Below are 16,782 nucleotides of genomic sequence, written 5' to 3'. Positions count from 1 at the left end.
ACAGTGAAGCAGACAGCACACCCTCAATGGCCACCAGTCCTGGGGAAGAAGCCAGCTCTGCTGTTTCAGCTCTGACTGTCTTACCTGGTGTCCTGGATATGGTGACCTCACTTGTCACTAGCTCTGGGGCAGAGACCAGTACAGCTCTTCTGACTATGACTGATTCCTTTCATGAACCAGAGACTACAGCCTTACCAGTCACCCATCCTAGGGCAGAAGTCAGTTCAGCTGTTCCAATTTTGACTGTTTCCCATGGTTTACCAGATATGGTGACCTCACTGGTCACTAGTTCTGAGCAAGAGACCAGACCAGCTCTTGGAACTCTGACTGATTCCCCTCTTGAACCAAAGACAACAACCTCATGGGCTACCCATCCTGCAAAGACCACCCCAACTGTTCCTAGGACAATCCCAATTGTTTCCCACAGCAAATCAGACACCACATCCTCAACGGCCACCAGTCCTCAGGCAGGAACCAGTTCAGCTGCTCCAACTCTAACTGTCTCTCCTGGTGTCCTGGATATAATGACCTCGCTGGTCACTAGTTCTGGGGTAGAGACCAACACAACTATTCCAACTACAACTGATCCCCTCCATGAACTGGAAACTACAGCCTTACCAGTTACCCATCCTAGCACAGATACCAGTTCATCTCTTCCAATTCTGACTGTTTCCCCTAGTGGGCCGAGGACGAAAACCTCATTGGTCACTAGGTCTGGGGCAGAGACCAGTATGGCTATTCAAACTCTGACTAATTCCTCAAGTCAACCAGAGACCACAGCCTCATTATCGACCCATCCTGGGGCAGAAACCAGTTCAGCTGTTCCAACTCCAACCATTTCTCCTGGTACATCAGGAATGATAACCTTGCTGGCCACTAGTTCTGGAGCAGAGACTAGTACAACCCCTCCAACTCTGATTGCTTCTCCTGGTGAACCCAAAACCACATCCTCATTGGCCAGCCATCCTGGGAATAAGTCCAGTTCAGTCACTCCAAATCTGATTGTTTCCACTGGTGTGACAGAGATGGTGACCTCACTGGTCACTAGTGCTGCAGCAGGGACAAGTACAACTATTCCATCTATGGCTGATTCCCTGCATGAACCAGAAACTACAGCCTTACCAGCAACCCACCGTAGTGTAGACGCCAGTTCATCTGTTTCAGTTCTGACTGTCTCACCAAGTAGGCCAGGAATGGTGACCTCAATGGCCTTTAGTTCTGGAGTAGAGACCAGTGTCAGTACTCATACTCAAAATCTGACTAATACCCCTGGTCAACCACAAGCCACAGCCTCGTTAGTGACCCATCCTGAGACTGAATCCAGCTCAGCCATTCCAACTCCGATGGTTTCCACTGGTGTGAGAGAGATGGTGACGTCACTGGTCACTAGCTCTGGGGTAAAGACAAGTACAGCTTTTTCAACTCTGACTACATCTCCTAGTGAATCACAAACCACAGCCTTACCAGTCACCCATCCTGGGGCTAAGTTCAGTTCTGCTGTTCCAACTCTAACTATTTCCCCTGGTGTACCAGGGGTGGTGACCTCACTGGTCACTAGTTCTGGAGCAGAGACGAGTACAAGTAGTCCAACTCTGACTGATGCCCTTCATGAACCAGAAACTTCTGCCTTACCAGTCACCCATCCTAGGGCAGAAGCTAGTTCATCTGTTCCAGCTTTGACTATCTCCCCTAGTGGATCAGGGATGGCCACTAGTTCTGGAGCAGAGGCACATACAACTGTTCCAACTCTGACTGCTTCTCCTGGTAAACCAGAGACCACAGTCTTACCAGTCACCCATGCTCAGGCTGAGTTCAGTTCAGCTGTTCCAACTTCGGCTGCCTCTCCTGGTGTACCAGGGATGGTGACCTCCCTGGTCACTAGTTCTGGGGCAGAGAGCAGTACAACTATTCCAGTGCTGACTGCTTCTCCTAGTAAACCAGAGACCTCAGCTTTCTTGGTCACCCACCCTAGTGCAGAGACAAGTCCAGCTATTCCTACTTCCACTGTTTCCCCTCATTTATCAGAGACTACAACCTCACTAGCCATCACAGCCAGAGTAGCGATGAGTACAGGCCTTCCAACCCAGACTTTTTTCCTTGGTGTAGCAGAGACAACATCCTCTCTGGTCACCATACACAAGACTGAGACCAGCAGATATGATCTATCTCCAATGACTTCACCTGGAGTTCCCACAGAAACACCCTCACTCTCCACCCATCCTGGGACAGAGGCCAGCACAACTATTCCAACTTCAGCACTTTCCCTTGGCCTATCAGAGACCACAGGTTTATTGGCCACCAGCCCTGCACAAGAGGCCAGCACAGGTGTTCTGGCGCTGACTGTTTCCCCTGGTGTACCTGGACCTGCCACTGGCCCTGCAACAGCTGGGGAGCCTAACACTGTAGCTTCCTGGAGCACAGAAACCTCAGCACCCGTGACCTCAGTTGGACCCCTAGAACTTTCCAGGACAGTTACAGGGGCCACTGTGACCTTGATACCAGCAGAGACCCCAACATCACCTAAAACCAGTCATGGAGAAGGAGAAAGTCCAACAACTATCCTGAACACTGCAAGTGCTGAGATCACTGATTCAGCTGCCACAGGGCCAGGTGCTACTGTGGCCAAGACTACAACCACCTTCAGTACACTGTCCAGAAGTCCCTCTGCCCCTCAAACCACACCTGGGATAGCCACCTGGGCCTCTGTGAGTGTGACTCCAGCAACAAGTAAGAGTAACTTTTTAACCTATTCTTTTTATACTTTTTTTCCCATTAAAAATAGTACAATTACGCTGTCAAAAATGTCGAAAACATGTAAAACTCTAAGAATGAAAAATCCCATATACCCCCACCTACCACCTGGAGAAAAACTCCTTTTTTTTTTTTAAATGATATTTTATTGTGATTTGGTGAAGGTTTACACAGCAGTTTAGTTCTCCGCTCAACAGTTTCAACACAAATTGTTCAGTGACATTGATTATATTCTTTGCAATGCACAGACATTCTCATCATTTCCATTCTGCTTGTTCCATTTCCATTATTGTAGCTTCCCTGTCCCCTTACCATCTCATCTTTGTTTTAAAGTAATTGTTGACCATTTGGTCTCATATAGGTGATTTTTTAAATGAGCACAGCACTCATGGGTGATATTCTTTATTTTGTGAGCCAATCTGTTATTTAGCTAAAAGGTGACCTCAGGGCTTATTTCAGTTCCTTTGTTTGGTTTTTAAAAGAATGACCAATCATGCAAAAATATACTTTCGTAATTCGTAAACATTGCCTGTGTTATATAATCTATTAACAGTTACTTTTATAATATGGTTTGGCTCTACCATCATTTTATTTAAACCATTTGCCATTGAGTCGGTTCAGACTCAGAGCGCCCCCATGTGTGTCAGAGTAGAACTGTGCTCTACAGGGTTTTCAATCGTGTATTTTTCAGAAGTAGATCACCAGATATTTCTTCCAAGGTGCCTCTGGGTAGACTCGAACCTCCACACTATCCAGGGAGATTAGCAGTTGAAAAACTTTTCTTAAAGGGCCCTATTGTAAATATTTTCAGCTTTGCAGGCTATACAGTCTCTGTTCAGACTATTCAACTCTGCCATTGTGGTGTAAAAGCAGCTAATAATAATATGGTAACAAATGGACATGGCTATGTTCCAATAAAACTTTATAAAGACACAAAGCCAGCTTGCAGACCATAATTTGCCAACTCCTGATTTAAAAATCCCCAAGGTGAATATCTAAATTTTCAATTATTTAAAAAATTTTGTTTTTATTGTGATAAAGTATATGTAACATAAAATTTGCCATTTTAACAATTTTTAAGTGAGCAAGTCAGGGGCATTAAGTACAATCACAATGTTGTGCAATCATCCCTATTATCTATTTCCAAAACCCTTTCATCATTTCAAACATAAACTGTGTACCCATTAAACAACAATGAGATGAACACCCTTATAGCTAACTTTTTATTCTCTGCTCTGCACTGGTTGTGTGTTTGCCAAAGATCCTTCCTTATTAATATATTTGGCCCAGATAAATACTTATTAATAATAGGAGTCCCTGTGTGGTGCAAATGGTCATGCGCTTAGTGGTTAATCGATTGGTTGTAGGTTCAAGTCTACCTAGAGGAGCCTCAGAAGAAAGGACTGGCAATCTACTTCCAAAACTCAGCTATTCAAAACCCTATTGAGCATGATTCTACTCTGATGCATATGGGCCACCATGAGTTGGAGTCAGCTTGATGGCAACTGATTGGTTAATAACCCGTAACTGTAACCCGTTGCCGTCAATTGAGACTCATAACAAACCTATAGAACAGAGTAGAACTGCCCCATAAGGTTTCCAAGGAGCAGGTAGTGGATTTCAACTCCCGACCTTTTGGTTAGCAGCCAAGCCCTTAACCACTGTACCACCAGGGCTCCAGTTGGCTAATGGTTATTAGTAATAGTCATAGATAACCCTGTGCCAGCACTTTACTAAGTGTTTAGCACATATGGTAACACAATCAGTTAAGTTTTGCATTGGGCAAATCTGCTGCAAAAGACCACTTCAAAGTGTTGAAAAGCGGAGGTGGAGCCAAGATGGCGGAATAGACAGGCTTCGGTTGAGCCCCCTTTACAACAAAGACCCAAAAAAACAAGTGAAGCAAGTATATTTGTGACAAGCTGGGAGCCCTGAGCATCAAAGGCAAGCTTAGACAATGAACTGAGGGGCAGAGGAATAAAGAGACCGTTCAGAAGCAGAGAGGAGTTAACAGACCTGAATAGCGGGGAGCCCTCAGGCACTATTCACGGAGCGGCAGCAGCAGCGGCAGTGGCAGACTGGCACTAGCTTTTGGCCCCAGCTTCCTCAGGGAGAAGCAGCAGCCACACAGCCCATTCACACCTCCGGAACCTGAGGAGAAAGGCGCTCTCGGCAAAAGCTAAGTACTTGCCTATATTTTTCCCCGCCCCCCCCCAACCCAGCTTCAGCGTCTGAATCCCTGGGCCTGAGATAGACCCTGGCGAGCACCAGGAGTCGTCCTCCTGGCCTTATGGAAGGAAAAAATCTGCGACGGGGGGAGGTGGGGGGAAGATAACTTGCTAGCTCCATTAACTGGGGGAGCTCAGGACAGAAGCGGCTCCTGTCCAGGAATAAACCATCCATGGATCTTGAGCACCTTTCCCTTCTGCATGGACCTGTGTGGGCCTATTTCAGGAGAATAGGCCCTTGTTGGCAAACTGCAACCATTTCAGCTGTGTGGTGGAGAGGTGGGTGTTTGACGTTTGACATTGCTTTGCCTGTTAAACAAGGTCCTCACCTACCCACAACAGGGTCCTAAGGACTGGTGGCTCCACTTGGGTCACCGAGCCACGTGCGACACAGGTCCAGGGATAACTGGTACCTACCAGTCCTTACAACAAAAACTTTGGGTGCCCATGGTCCCTCTGCAGAGGCCACCCACCAGCATGCTCTAGGGGACAGAGACGCGTTTTCCTCAGAGACACTTGGGAGTCGGTTCTCAGCCCCCTGCCTTGTTCAGAGCGTGACCCCCTGCTGCAATCAGATACAGGTATATACAACAATCACCCCTGCCCCTCCAAGACTGTAGGACAGAGCCTGTACCACACACTTGATATCAGCTACCTGGAAACCTGAGCTGAATTCATACAAGAAAACTGAATGGACTCCTAGACTGATATACCTGATAACAGCTCTCGCCAGCTGGGGACAGGACACCAGAGGTCCAAAGGAGAAAATAATCAAGCTAGCTCACTCAAGCAACCCATAGGGGTATACCAAAACAAAACAAAGCAAGAAGCTATGACACAGTAAGCAAGCATAAACTAATACAATAACTTACAGATGGCTCGGAGACAACAGTCAATATCAAGTCACATAAAGAAATAGGCCATGATCACCTCAACAGGCTCTCAAAACAAAGAATCCAGGGATCTTTTAAATGAAAGTGCATTCCTAGAATTACCAGATGCAGAATACAAAAGGTTAATATACAGAACCCTTCAAGACATCAGGAAAGAAATGAGGCCATACGCAGAATAAGCCAAAGAACACACAGATAAAGCAACTGAAGAAATCAGAAAGATTATTCAGGAACATAATGAAAAGTTTAATAAGCTGGAAAAACCCATAGACAGACAGCAATCAGAAATTCAGAAGATTAACAATAAAATTACAGAATTAGATAACTCGATAGAAAGTCAGAGGAGCAGAATTGAGCAAGTAGAAGCTAGAATTTCTGAACTCAAAGATAAATCACTTGGCACTAATATATTTGAAGAAAAATCAGATAAAAGAATTTTTAAAAATGAAGAAACCATAAGAATCATGTGGAACTCTATCAAGAGAAATAACCTACGAGTGATTGGAGTACCAGGACAGGGAGGGAGAACAGAAAATGCAGAGAAAATTGTTGAGGATTTGTTGCCAGAAAACTTCCCTGATTATTGTGAAAGATGAGAAGATATCTATCCAAGATGCTCATCGAACTCCACATAAGGTAGATCTTAAAAGAAAGTCACCAAGACATATTATAATCCAGCTTGCCAAAACCAAAGATAAAGAGACAATTATAAGAGCAGCGAGGGATAAAAGAAAAGTCACCTACAAAGGAGAGCCAATAAGAATAAGCTCGGACCTCACAGCACAAACCGTGCAGGCAAGAAGGCAATGGGATGACATATTTAAAAACTTGAAGGAAAAAAATTACCTGCCAAGAATCATATATCCATCAAAACAGTCTCTTAAATATGAAGGTGAAATTAAGATATTTCCAGATAAACACAACTTGAGGGAGTTCATAAAAACCAAACCAAAACTCCAAGAAATACTACAGGGAGTTCTTTGGTTAGAAAATCAATAATATCAGGTATCGACCCAAAACTAGAACACTGGGCAGAGCAATCAGAAGTCAACCCAGACAGGGAAATCCAAAAAAACAAACAAAAAAAAAGCAAGATTAAAAAAAAACGCCCAGCACAGGGTAACAGCAATGTTATTATATATAAGAAGACAACATTAAAATAATAAAGAAAAAAAAAAACTAAGAAATGTAATCACACACCTTCCATATGGAGAGGAAAATACGGTGATACAAGGAAATACAAGTTAGTTATAAATTTAGAAAAATATGGGTAAATAATAAGGTAACCACAAAGGAGACAAACTATCCTACTCATCAAAATGAAATACAAGGGAAAAATACAGACTCAGCAGAAACAAAACCAACAACAACAAATATGAGGAAAGGACAATATATAAAGAAAATCTACTCAGCACATAAAATCAAGTGGGAAAAAGAAGCTGTCAACACAAAAAAAGACATCAAAATGATAGCACTAAATTCATACCTATCCATAATTACCCTGAATGTAAATGGACTAAATTTACCAATAAAGAGACAAAGAGTGGCAGAATGGATTAAAAAACAAGATCCATCTATATGCCGCCTACAAGAGACACACCTTAGACTTAGAGACACAAACAAACTAAAACTCAAAGGATGGAAAAAAGTATACCAAGCAAACAACAATCAAAAAAGAGCAGGAGTGGCAATATTAATTTCTGACAAAATAGACTTTCAAGTTAAATCCATCAGAAAGGATAAGGAAGGACACTATATAATGATTAAAGGGACAATACACCAAGAAGATATAACCATATTAAATATTTATGCACCCAATGACAGGGCTGCAAGATACATAAAACAAACTCTATCAGCATTGAAAAGTGAGGTAGACAGCTCCACAATAACAGTAGGAGACTTCAACACATCACTTTCGGTGAAGGACAGGACATCTAGAAAGAAGCTCAATAAAGACACCGAAGATCTAAATGCCACAATCAACCAACTTGACCTCGTAGACATATATGGAACACTGTGCCCAACAGCAACCAACTATACTTTCTTTTCTAGTGCACATGGAACATTCTCTAGAATAGACCAAATATTAGGTCATAAAGCAAGCCTTAGCAGAATCCAAAACATTGAAATATTACAAAGCATCTTCTCTGACCATAAGGCCATAAAAGTGGAAATCAATAACAGGAAAATCAGGGAAAAGAAATCAAACACTTGGAAACTGAACAATACCCCGCTTAAAAAAGACTGGATTATAGAAGACATTAAGGATGGAATAAAGAAATTCATAGAATCCAATGACAACAAAAACACTTCCTATCAGAACCTTTGGGACACAGCAAAAGCGGTGCTCAGAGGCCAATTTATATCAATAAGTGCACACATCCAAAAAGAAGAAAGGACCAAAATCAAAGAACTATCCCTACAACTTGAACAAATAGAAAGAGAGCAACAAAAGAAACCCACAGGCACCAGAAGAAAACAAATAATAAAAATTAGAGCTGAACTAAATGAAATAGAAAACAGAAAAACAATTGAAAGAATTAACAAGACCAAAAGCTGTTTTTTTTTAAAACTCAACAAAATTGATAAACCATTGGCCAAACTGACAAAAGAAAAACAGGAGATGAAGCAAATAACCCAAATAAGAAATGAGATGGGCGATATTACAACAGACCCAACTGAAATGAAAAGAATCATATCAGATTACTATGAAAAACTATACTCAAACAAATTTGCAAACCTAGAAGGAATGGATGAATTCCTAGAAACACACTACCTACCTAAACTAACACAAACAGAGGTAGAACAACTAAATAGACCCATAACAAAAGAAGAGATTGAAAAGGTAATCAAAAAACTCCCAACAAAAAAAAAACCCTGGTCCAAACGGCTTCACTGCAGAGTTCTACCAAGCTTTCAGAGAAGAGTTAACACCACTACTACTAAAGATATTTCAGAGCATAGAAAAGGATGGAATACTACCAAACTCATTCTATGAAGCCACCATATCCCTGATACTGAAACCAGGTAAAGACACCACAAGAAAAGAAAATTATAGACCTATATCCCTCATGAATGTAGATGCAAAAATCCTCAACAAAATTCTAGCCAATAGAATTCAACAACATATCAAAAAAATAATTCGCCCTGACCATGTGGGATTCATACCAGGTACGCAGGGATGGTTCCACATTAGAAAAACAATTAATGTAATCCACCACATAAATACAACAAAAGACAAGAATCACATGATTTTATCAATTGATGCAGAAAAGGCATTTGACAAAGTTCAACACTCATACATGATAAAAACTCTCAGCAAAATAGGAATAGAAGGAAAATTTCTCAACACAATAAAGGGCATTTATATAAAGCCAACAGCCAACATCACCCTAAATGGAGAGAGCCTGAAAACATTCCCACTGAGATCGGGAACCAGACAAGGACGCCCTTTATCACCACTCTTATTCAATATTGTGCTGGAAGTCCTAGCCAGAGCAATTAGGCTAGATAAAGAAATAAAGGGCATCCAGATTGGCAAGGAAGAAGCAAAATAATCTCTATCTGCAGATGACATGATCTTCTACACAGACAACCCTAAGGAATCCTCCAGAAAACTACTGAAACTAATACAAGAGTTCAGCAGAGTCTCAGGATACAATATAAACATACAAAAATCAGTTGGATTCCTCTACACCAACAAAAAGAACATCGAAGAGGAAATCACCAAATCAATGCCATTTACAGTAGCCCCCAAGAAGATAAAATACTTAGGAATAAATCTTACCAGAGATGTAAAAGACTTATACAATGAAAATTACAGTACACTTCTGCAAGAAACCAAAAGAGACTTACAAAAGTGAAAGAATATTCCTTGCTCTTGGATAGGAAGACTTAACATTATAAAAATGTCTATTCTAGCAAAAGCAATCTATACATTTAACGCAATTCCGGTCCAAATCCCAAGGACATTCTTTAATGAGATGGAGAAACAAATCACCAATTTCATATGGAAAGGAAAGAGGCCCCGGATAAATAAGGCATTACTGAAAAAGAAGAACAAAGTGGGAGGCCTTACTTTACCTGATTTTAGAAACTATTATACCGCCACAGTAGTCAGAACAGCTTGGTACTGGTACAACAACAGATACATGGACCAATGGAACAGAATCGAGAATCCAGACATAAATCCATCCACATATGAGCAGTTGATATTTGACAAAGGCCCCAAAACAGTTAAATGGGGGAAAAGACAGTCTTTTTAACAAATGGTGCTGGCATAACTGGATATCCATCTGCAAAAAAGGGCAACGATCCATACCTCACTCCGTGCACAAAACTAACTCAAAACGGATTAAAGACCTAAATATAAAATCTAAAACGATAAAGATCATGGAAGAAAAAATAGGGACAACGTTAGGAGCCCTAATACATGGCATAAACAGTATAGAAAACATTATAAAGAACGTAGAAGAAAAACTAGATAACTGGGAGCTCCTAAAACTCAAACACTTACGCTCATCCAAAGACTTCACCAAAAGAGTAAAAAGGCTACCTACAGACTGGGAAAAAGTTTTTAGCTATGACATTTCTGATCAGCGCCTGATCTCTAAAATCTACACGATACTGCAAAAACTCAGCTGCAAAAAGACAACCCAATTAAAAAATGGGCAAAAGATATGAATAGACACCTCACTAAAGATGACATTCAGGTAGCTAACAGATATATGAGGAAATGTTCACGATCATTAGCCATTAGAGAAATGCAGATCAAAACTACAATGAGATTTCAGCTCACTCCAACAAGGCTGGCATTAATCCAAAAAACACAAAATAATAAATGTTGGAGAGGCTGTGGAGAGATTGGAATACTTCTACACTGCTGGTGGGAATGTCAAATGGTACAACCACTTTGGAATTCGATTTGGCGCTTCCTTAAAAAGCTAGAAATAGAACTACCATATGATCCAGCAATCCCACTCCTTGGTATATGTCCTAGAGAAATAAGAGCCTTTACACGAACAGATATAGGCACACCCATGTTCGGTGCAGCACTGTTTACAATAGCAAAAACATGGAAGCAACCAAGGTGCCCATCAATGGATGAATGGATAAATAAATTACGGTATATTCACAGAATGGAATACTACGCATCGATAAAGAACAACGAGGAATCTGTGAAACATTTCATAACATGGAGGAACCTAGAAGGCATTATGCTGAGTGAAATTAGTCAGTTGCAAAACGACAAATATTGTGTAAGACCACTATTACAAGAACTTGAGAAATAGTTTAAACTGAGAAGAAAACATTCTTTTGTGGTTAGGAGAGGGGGGAGGGAGTAAGAGTGGTAGAGGGGTATTTACTAATTAGATAGTAGATAAGAACTACTTTAGGTGAAGGGAAAGACAGCACACAATGCAGGAGAGGTCAGCATAATTGGATTAAACCAAAAGCAAAGAAGTTTCCTGAATAAACTGAATGCTTCGAAGGCCAGCGTAGCAGGGGCAGGAGTCTGGGGACCATGGTTTCAGGGGACATCTAAGTCAATTGGCATAATAAAATTTATTAAGAAAACATTCTGCACCCCACTTTGAACAGTGGCATCTGGGGTCTTAAACGCTAGCAAGCAGCCATCTAAGATGCATCAATTGGTCTCAACGCACCTGGGTCAAAGGAGAATGAGGAACACCAAGGACACAAGCCCAAGAGACAGAAAGGGCCACATGAACCAGTGACTATATCATCCTGAGACCAGAAGAACTAGATTGTGCCCAGCTACAACTGATGACTGCCCTGACAGGGAACACAACAGAGAACCCCTGAGGGAGCAGGAGAGCAGTGGGATGCAGACCCCAAATTCTCATAAGACCAGACTTAATGCTCTGAGACTGGAAGGACCCCGGTGGTCATGGCCCACAGACCTTCTGTTGCCCCAGGACAGGAACCATTCCTGAAGCCAACTCTTCAGACATGGATTAGACTGGATAATGGGTTGGAGATGGATGCTGGTGAGGAGTGAGCTTCTTGGATCAGGTGGACACTTGAGACTATGTTGGCATCTCCTGCCTGGAGGGAAGATGAGAGAGGGTGGAGGGGGTTAGAAGCTGGCGAAAAGGACACGAAAAGAGAGAGTGGAGGGACAGAGCGGGCTATCTCATTAAGAGGGGGAGTAATTGGGAGTGTGTAGCAAGGTGTATATGGGTTTTTGTGTGAGAGACTGACTTGATTTGTAAACTTTCACTTAAAGCACAATAAAAATTATTTTAAAAAAAAAAGAACATAAACAAAAAAAACCAAACCCATTGCCATCAAGTCGATTCCAATTTATATCTCACTGTAGGTACCCCGAAATCAGGGCTTCTGGGAGAAGACCCAATTTCAGGAACCCGGGTTGTTGGTTATGACTTACATGGTGGTCCTTGCCTGCACTGGCTCAAGAACGCAGCTGAATGGAGCCCTCTGGTGGAGAGAATCAGATGCCACATGTGGGAGGGCTAGGGAGGCTGGGCAGGTACAGGACAGGATCCTCTCAGAGCCCAGGACAGGATTTCTTATCTGCTTCCCCTGTTGCAGATACAAGACCTACCCTGGTCTTCTTCACCCTGAACTTCACGATCACCAACCTGCGCTACACCGAGGACATGGGGCATCCCGCATCTGCCAAGTTCAACACCACTGAAAAGGTCCTACAGGACATGGTAAGAGCCCTGAGATGCCTTCTGCCCACTCCACCTCTCCCCTGCATGACCCCCAGCCCTTCTGCTCACCTGTCTTCCTTCCTCCCTAGCTCAGTCCTTTGTTAGAGAACACCAGTATTGGCACCCTCTACTCCAGCTGCAGAGTGACCTCACTCAGGTGAGATGCCCAGGGGAGGATGTTCACACCTGTGCCCTGCCTAGACTCTGTTCCTCCACTCTACCAGGTGCTTGCTCCCCACCTGAGCACCTACAAGTGGGAGTCCATATAGATGCCATATCCACCCCATCCCCAGTTCCTGTCCCCTCAGGGTTCTAGTTTGTCTTCCTTCTGGTCCTATCCAAGGTGCAGTTTTCAAAAAATAGTTCATTACTGAACAAAATACACAACATAAATGAACAGTCATTGTGATATGAGTATTCCTTAACCCACATGTAATGTATTCAAGGGCGATACACCTAAGGTATTTGCAAGATCTTGGGACAGCCCTCACCTGTTTTTTTCCCTCAGCCTAATCTGGGAGTGGGGTTGCAGGAGGCTGGTACATGGATGATGAACATTGTGCCAACTCTAATCCCAGTTCACCTTCTTCTATTTATCATGTATAAATTCTAAATTTTTTGGTCTCCATTTTTTTCCCCCACTTTCTGTGGTTTTTGCTGTTTTTAGCTGCCTTTGATTCGACTCAGACTCAGGGAAACCTTATATACAACAGAACGAAATGTTGCCCGGTCCTGTGTCATCCTAACGATCGCCAGCACCTTCCAGTCCATCATTGTGGTTATTGCGCCAATCCATCTCTCTGAGGGTCTCCCTTTCCCTCACTGGCCCTCTACTTCACCAAACATTATATCCCCTCTAGCAATTGACCCTTCCTGATGACATGCCCAAAGCAAGTGACTCAGACAACGTTCTGTTGTAACCCATAAGGTTTTCATTGGCTAATTTTTGAACGCAGATCACCAGGCCCTTCTTCATAGTCTGTTTTAATCTGGAAGCTCTGCTGAAGCCTGTCCACCACGTGTAACCCTGCTGGTATTTGAAATACTGGTGGCATAGCTTCCAGAATCATTTCACCTCCTAAGGAATGTTTTTCAGCTTTGTGGCTTTTCTTTTACATTATCATTCTTGCAATTCGCCCTCATCATCAATCCTGCATATATCCTCCCTCTCCAGGCCTGAGAACGATGGAGCAGCCACCAGAGTAGATGCCATCTGCACCTACTCCTCTGACCCAACAAGCACTGGGCTGGACAGAGAGCAACTGTACTGGGAACTGAGCCATGGGACCCACGGAGTCACCCGGCTGGACCCCTACACCCTGGACAGTGACAGCCTTTATGTCAATGGTGAATGGTGGTGCTGCAGCCGATGGCTCCTCCTGCTTCCCTGTGGGTCTCAGCACAGCCTGTGCACCCTCGGCTCACACAAACATCCAGGGTTTACCGGCCTCTTCGGTGTAGGAATGGTTTAAGCTTTTCCCAAACTGGCCTGCACCTTTGCTTCTTTCCTTCATGAGGAAGTGTACATTTTTGAGTTCTTAGTGGTTCAAACAGTTAAGCACTCAACAGCTAACTGAAAGTTCAGTGGTTCAAGTCCATGCAGAGGCACCTCAGAAGAAAGGCCTGGCAATCTAAATCTGAAAAATCAGCCCCTGAAAAGTCTACAGAGCACAGTTCTGCTCTGGCACACACAGGGTAACTCCGAGTTGGAGTTGAGTCAACGGCAACTGCAAAAGCAATGAGGGACTGGGAAGTCAGAGAAGTAGGCGGGCAAGTGGCACAAGTGTGAGTGGCAGATGACCTGATGTAGACGTTCTCCCTGAACTCCAGGTGCATTCTCTGAGGTTTGCTGAAAAGGTCTGCACTTTGAGAGCACTCTGTAAACATTAGATGAGTAGATTCATAGAAATCCAGCGTGCTCCAGAACTGCCACTTCTCCCTGTCCTTATACTTCTTCACCCCCCTCCCTCTCCCTCTCTCTGCAGGTTACACCTCTCAGGCCCTGACCTCCACCCCCAGCAGTGAGTAACTGGGCCCTGGTGATACTACTGTCTCAAAGCCCCCAGGGAGGGAAAAGGCCTATCTTTCCTCCTCGGTGGCTCAGCAAAGGCCAGTCCACCACAGGCCTGAGACAGAACAGCAAAAGGGGTATAAGGTCCCGTGACGGGTCCCTGCTTGGCTGGGAGGTACCTTCCACCCCATTTGCCTCATTGTGTTTTCTTCTCAGCTGCTGTGGCCTCTACCATCTCCCTGGCAACCTCTGTAGCCCTGGCCCCCACTCCCTCAGGTAGGAGCTTCCTCTCTGTGATTCCTCCCTGTGGAGGTCTCATGCACGTGACCAGTGGGAGGCATCACATGGGCAGCCAGGACCCTTTATTCACTCATGCAACAAGTATTTTATGCGCGCTGTGTAAAAGCCCTTGTAATGCAGCAGTGAGGCACGGGTGGCTCAGTGGCAGGACTATCACCTTCCATGCAGAGCACCTGGGCTTCTGGCCAGTCCACCTCTTGCACAGCCACCACTCATCTGTCAGCGGTGATTTTTTTGTTTTTCTTTTTTTATAGTGCTTTAAGTGAAAGTTTACAGTTCAGGTCAGTTTCTCATACAAAAACTTACACACACATTATTATGTGACCCTAGTTGCTCTCCCTACAATGTGACAGCACACTCCTCCTCTCCACCCTGTATTTCCCATGTCCATTCAACCAGCTCCTGTACCCCTCTGCCTTCTCATCTCACCTCCAGACAAGTGTTGGCCACATAATCTCATGTAGCTACTTGAGCTAACAAGCACGCTCCCCACCAGTATCATTTTATGTCTTACAGTCCAGTCTAATCTTTGTCTGGAGAGTTGGCTTCGGGAATGGTTTTAGTTCTGGGCTAACAGATGATCCGGGGCCATGTCCTCTGAGGTCCCTCCAGTCTCAGTCAAACAATTAAGACTGGTCTTTTTACTAGAATTTGAGTTCTGCATCCCACCTTTGTCCTGCTCCATCAGGGATTCTCTATTGTGTTCCTTGTAGGGGCAGTCCCTGGTGGTAGCCAAGCACCATCTAGTTCTTCTGGTCTCAGGCTGATAGAGTCTCTGGTTTATGTGGTCCTTTCTGTCTCTTGGGTTCATATCTTCCTCGTGTCTTTGGTGTTCTTCATTCTCCTTTGCTCCAGGTGGGTTGAGACCAATTGATGCTTCTTAGATGGCCACTTGTTATCTTTTAAGACCCCAGATGCCACACACCAAAGTGGGATGCAGAATGTTTTCTTAATACACTTTGTTATGCCAATTGACCTAGATGTCTCCTGAAACCATGGACTCCAGAGCCCCGCCCCTGTTACTCTGTCTTTCAAAGTGTTTGGTTGTATTCAGGAAACTTCTTAGCTTTTGGATTAGTCCAGTTGTGCTGATTTCCCCTGTATTGTGTGTTGTCCTTCTCTTCACCTAAAATAATTCTTGTCTACCGTCTAGTTATCGAATACCCCTCTCCCTTCCTCCCCACGCTCGTAACCATCAAAGAATGCTTTCTTCTGTGTTTAAACCTTTTCTTGAGTTCTTATAATAGTGGTCTCATAAAATATTTGTCCTTTTGTGACTGACTAATTTCATTCAGCATAATGCCTTCCAGATTCATCCATGTTATAAGATGTTTCATGGGTTCATTGTTGTTGTTTATCATTGCATAGTATTCCACTATGTGAATATACCATAATTTGTTTATCCATTCATTCATTATGGGCACCTTGGTTGCTTCCATCTTTTTGCGATTGTAAACAGTGCTGCATATCTATTCGCCTGAGGGCTCTTATTTCTCTAGAATATATTGCAAGGAGCAGGATTGCTGGATTGCATGGTAGTTCTGTCGCTAGCCTTTTAAGGAAGCACCAAATCAATTTCCAAAGTGGTCGTACCATTTTACATTCCCAAAAGCAATGTGTAAGTGTTCCAGTCTCTCCACAGCCTCTCCAACATTTATTATTTTGTGTTTTTAGTATTAATGCTAGCCTTGTTGGGGTGAGATGGTATCTCATTGTAGTTTTGATTTGCGTTTCTCTAATGGCTAGTGATCCTGAGCATTTCCTCATGTATCTGTTAGCCACCTGAATGTCTTCTTTGGCGAAGTGCCTGTTCATATCCTTTGCCCATTTTTTAAGGGGCTTATTTGTCTTTTTGCTGTTGAGGTTTTGCATTATCTCATAGATTTTACAGATTGGAC

The 16,782-nt window shown here is 43.4% G+C and overlaps 1 protein-coding gene across 1 annotated transcript in view; it reads left to right on the top strand.

Annotated features, from left to right (window-relative positions):
* LOC126070914 (mucin-16-like) overlaps positions 1-16,782 on the top strand; it is a 106,505-nt gene that overhangs the window by 12,879 nt on the left and 76,844 nt on the right. Inside the window, exons 5-12 of the mRNA XM_049875244.1 lie at positions 17-645; positions 724-1,182; positions 1,228-2,727; positions 12,449-12,573; positions 12,663-12,730; positions 13,748-13,920; positions 14,559-14,594; positions 14,801-14,860. Of these exons, the coding sequence (XP_049731201.1) occupies positions 17-645; positions 724-1,182; positions 1,228-2,727; positions 12,449-12,573; positions 12,663-12,730; positions 13,748-13,920; positions 14,559-14,594; positions 14,801-14,860 (3,050 nt within the window). The remainder of the gene's footprint in view (positions 1-16; positions 646-723; positions 1,183-1,227; positions 2,728-12,448; positions 12,574-12,662; positions 12,731-13,747; positions 13,921-14,558; positions 14,595-14,800; positions 14,861-16,782) is intronic.

This window comes from Elephas maximus, chromosome 3, assembly GCF_024166365.1.
Source record: "Elephas maximus indicus isolate mEleMax1 chromosome 3, mEleMax1 primary haplotype, whole genome shotgun sequence".
NCBI lineage: Eukaryota > Metazoa > Chordata > Mammalia > Proboscidea > Elephantidae > Elephas > Elephas maximus.
The sequence above is the reverse complement of the archived record's forward strand: the minus strand, read 5'-3'. Positions and strand labels throughout refer to the sequence as shown.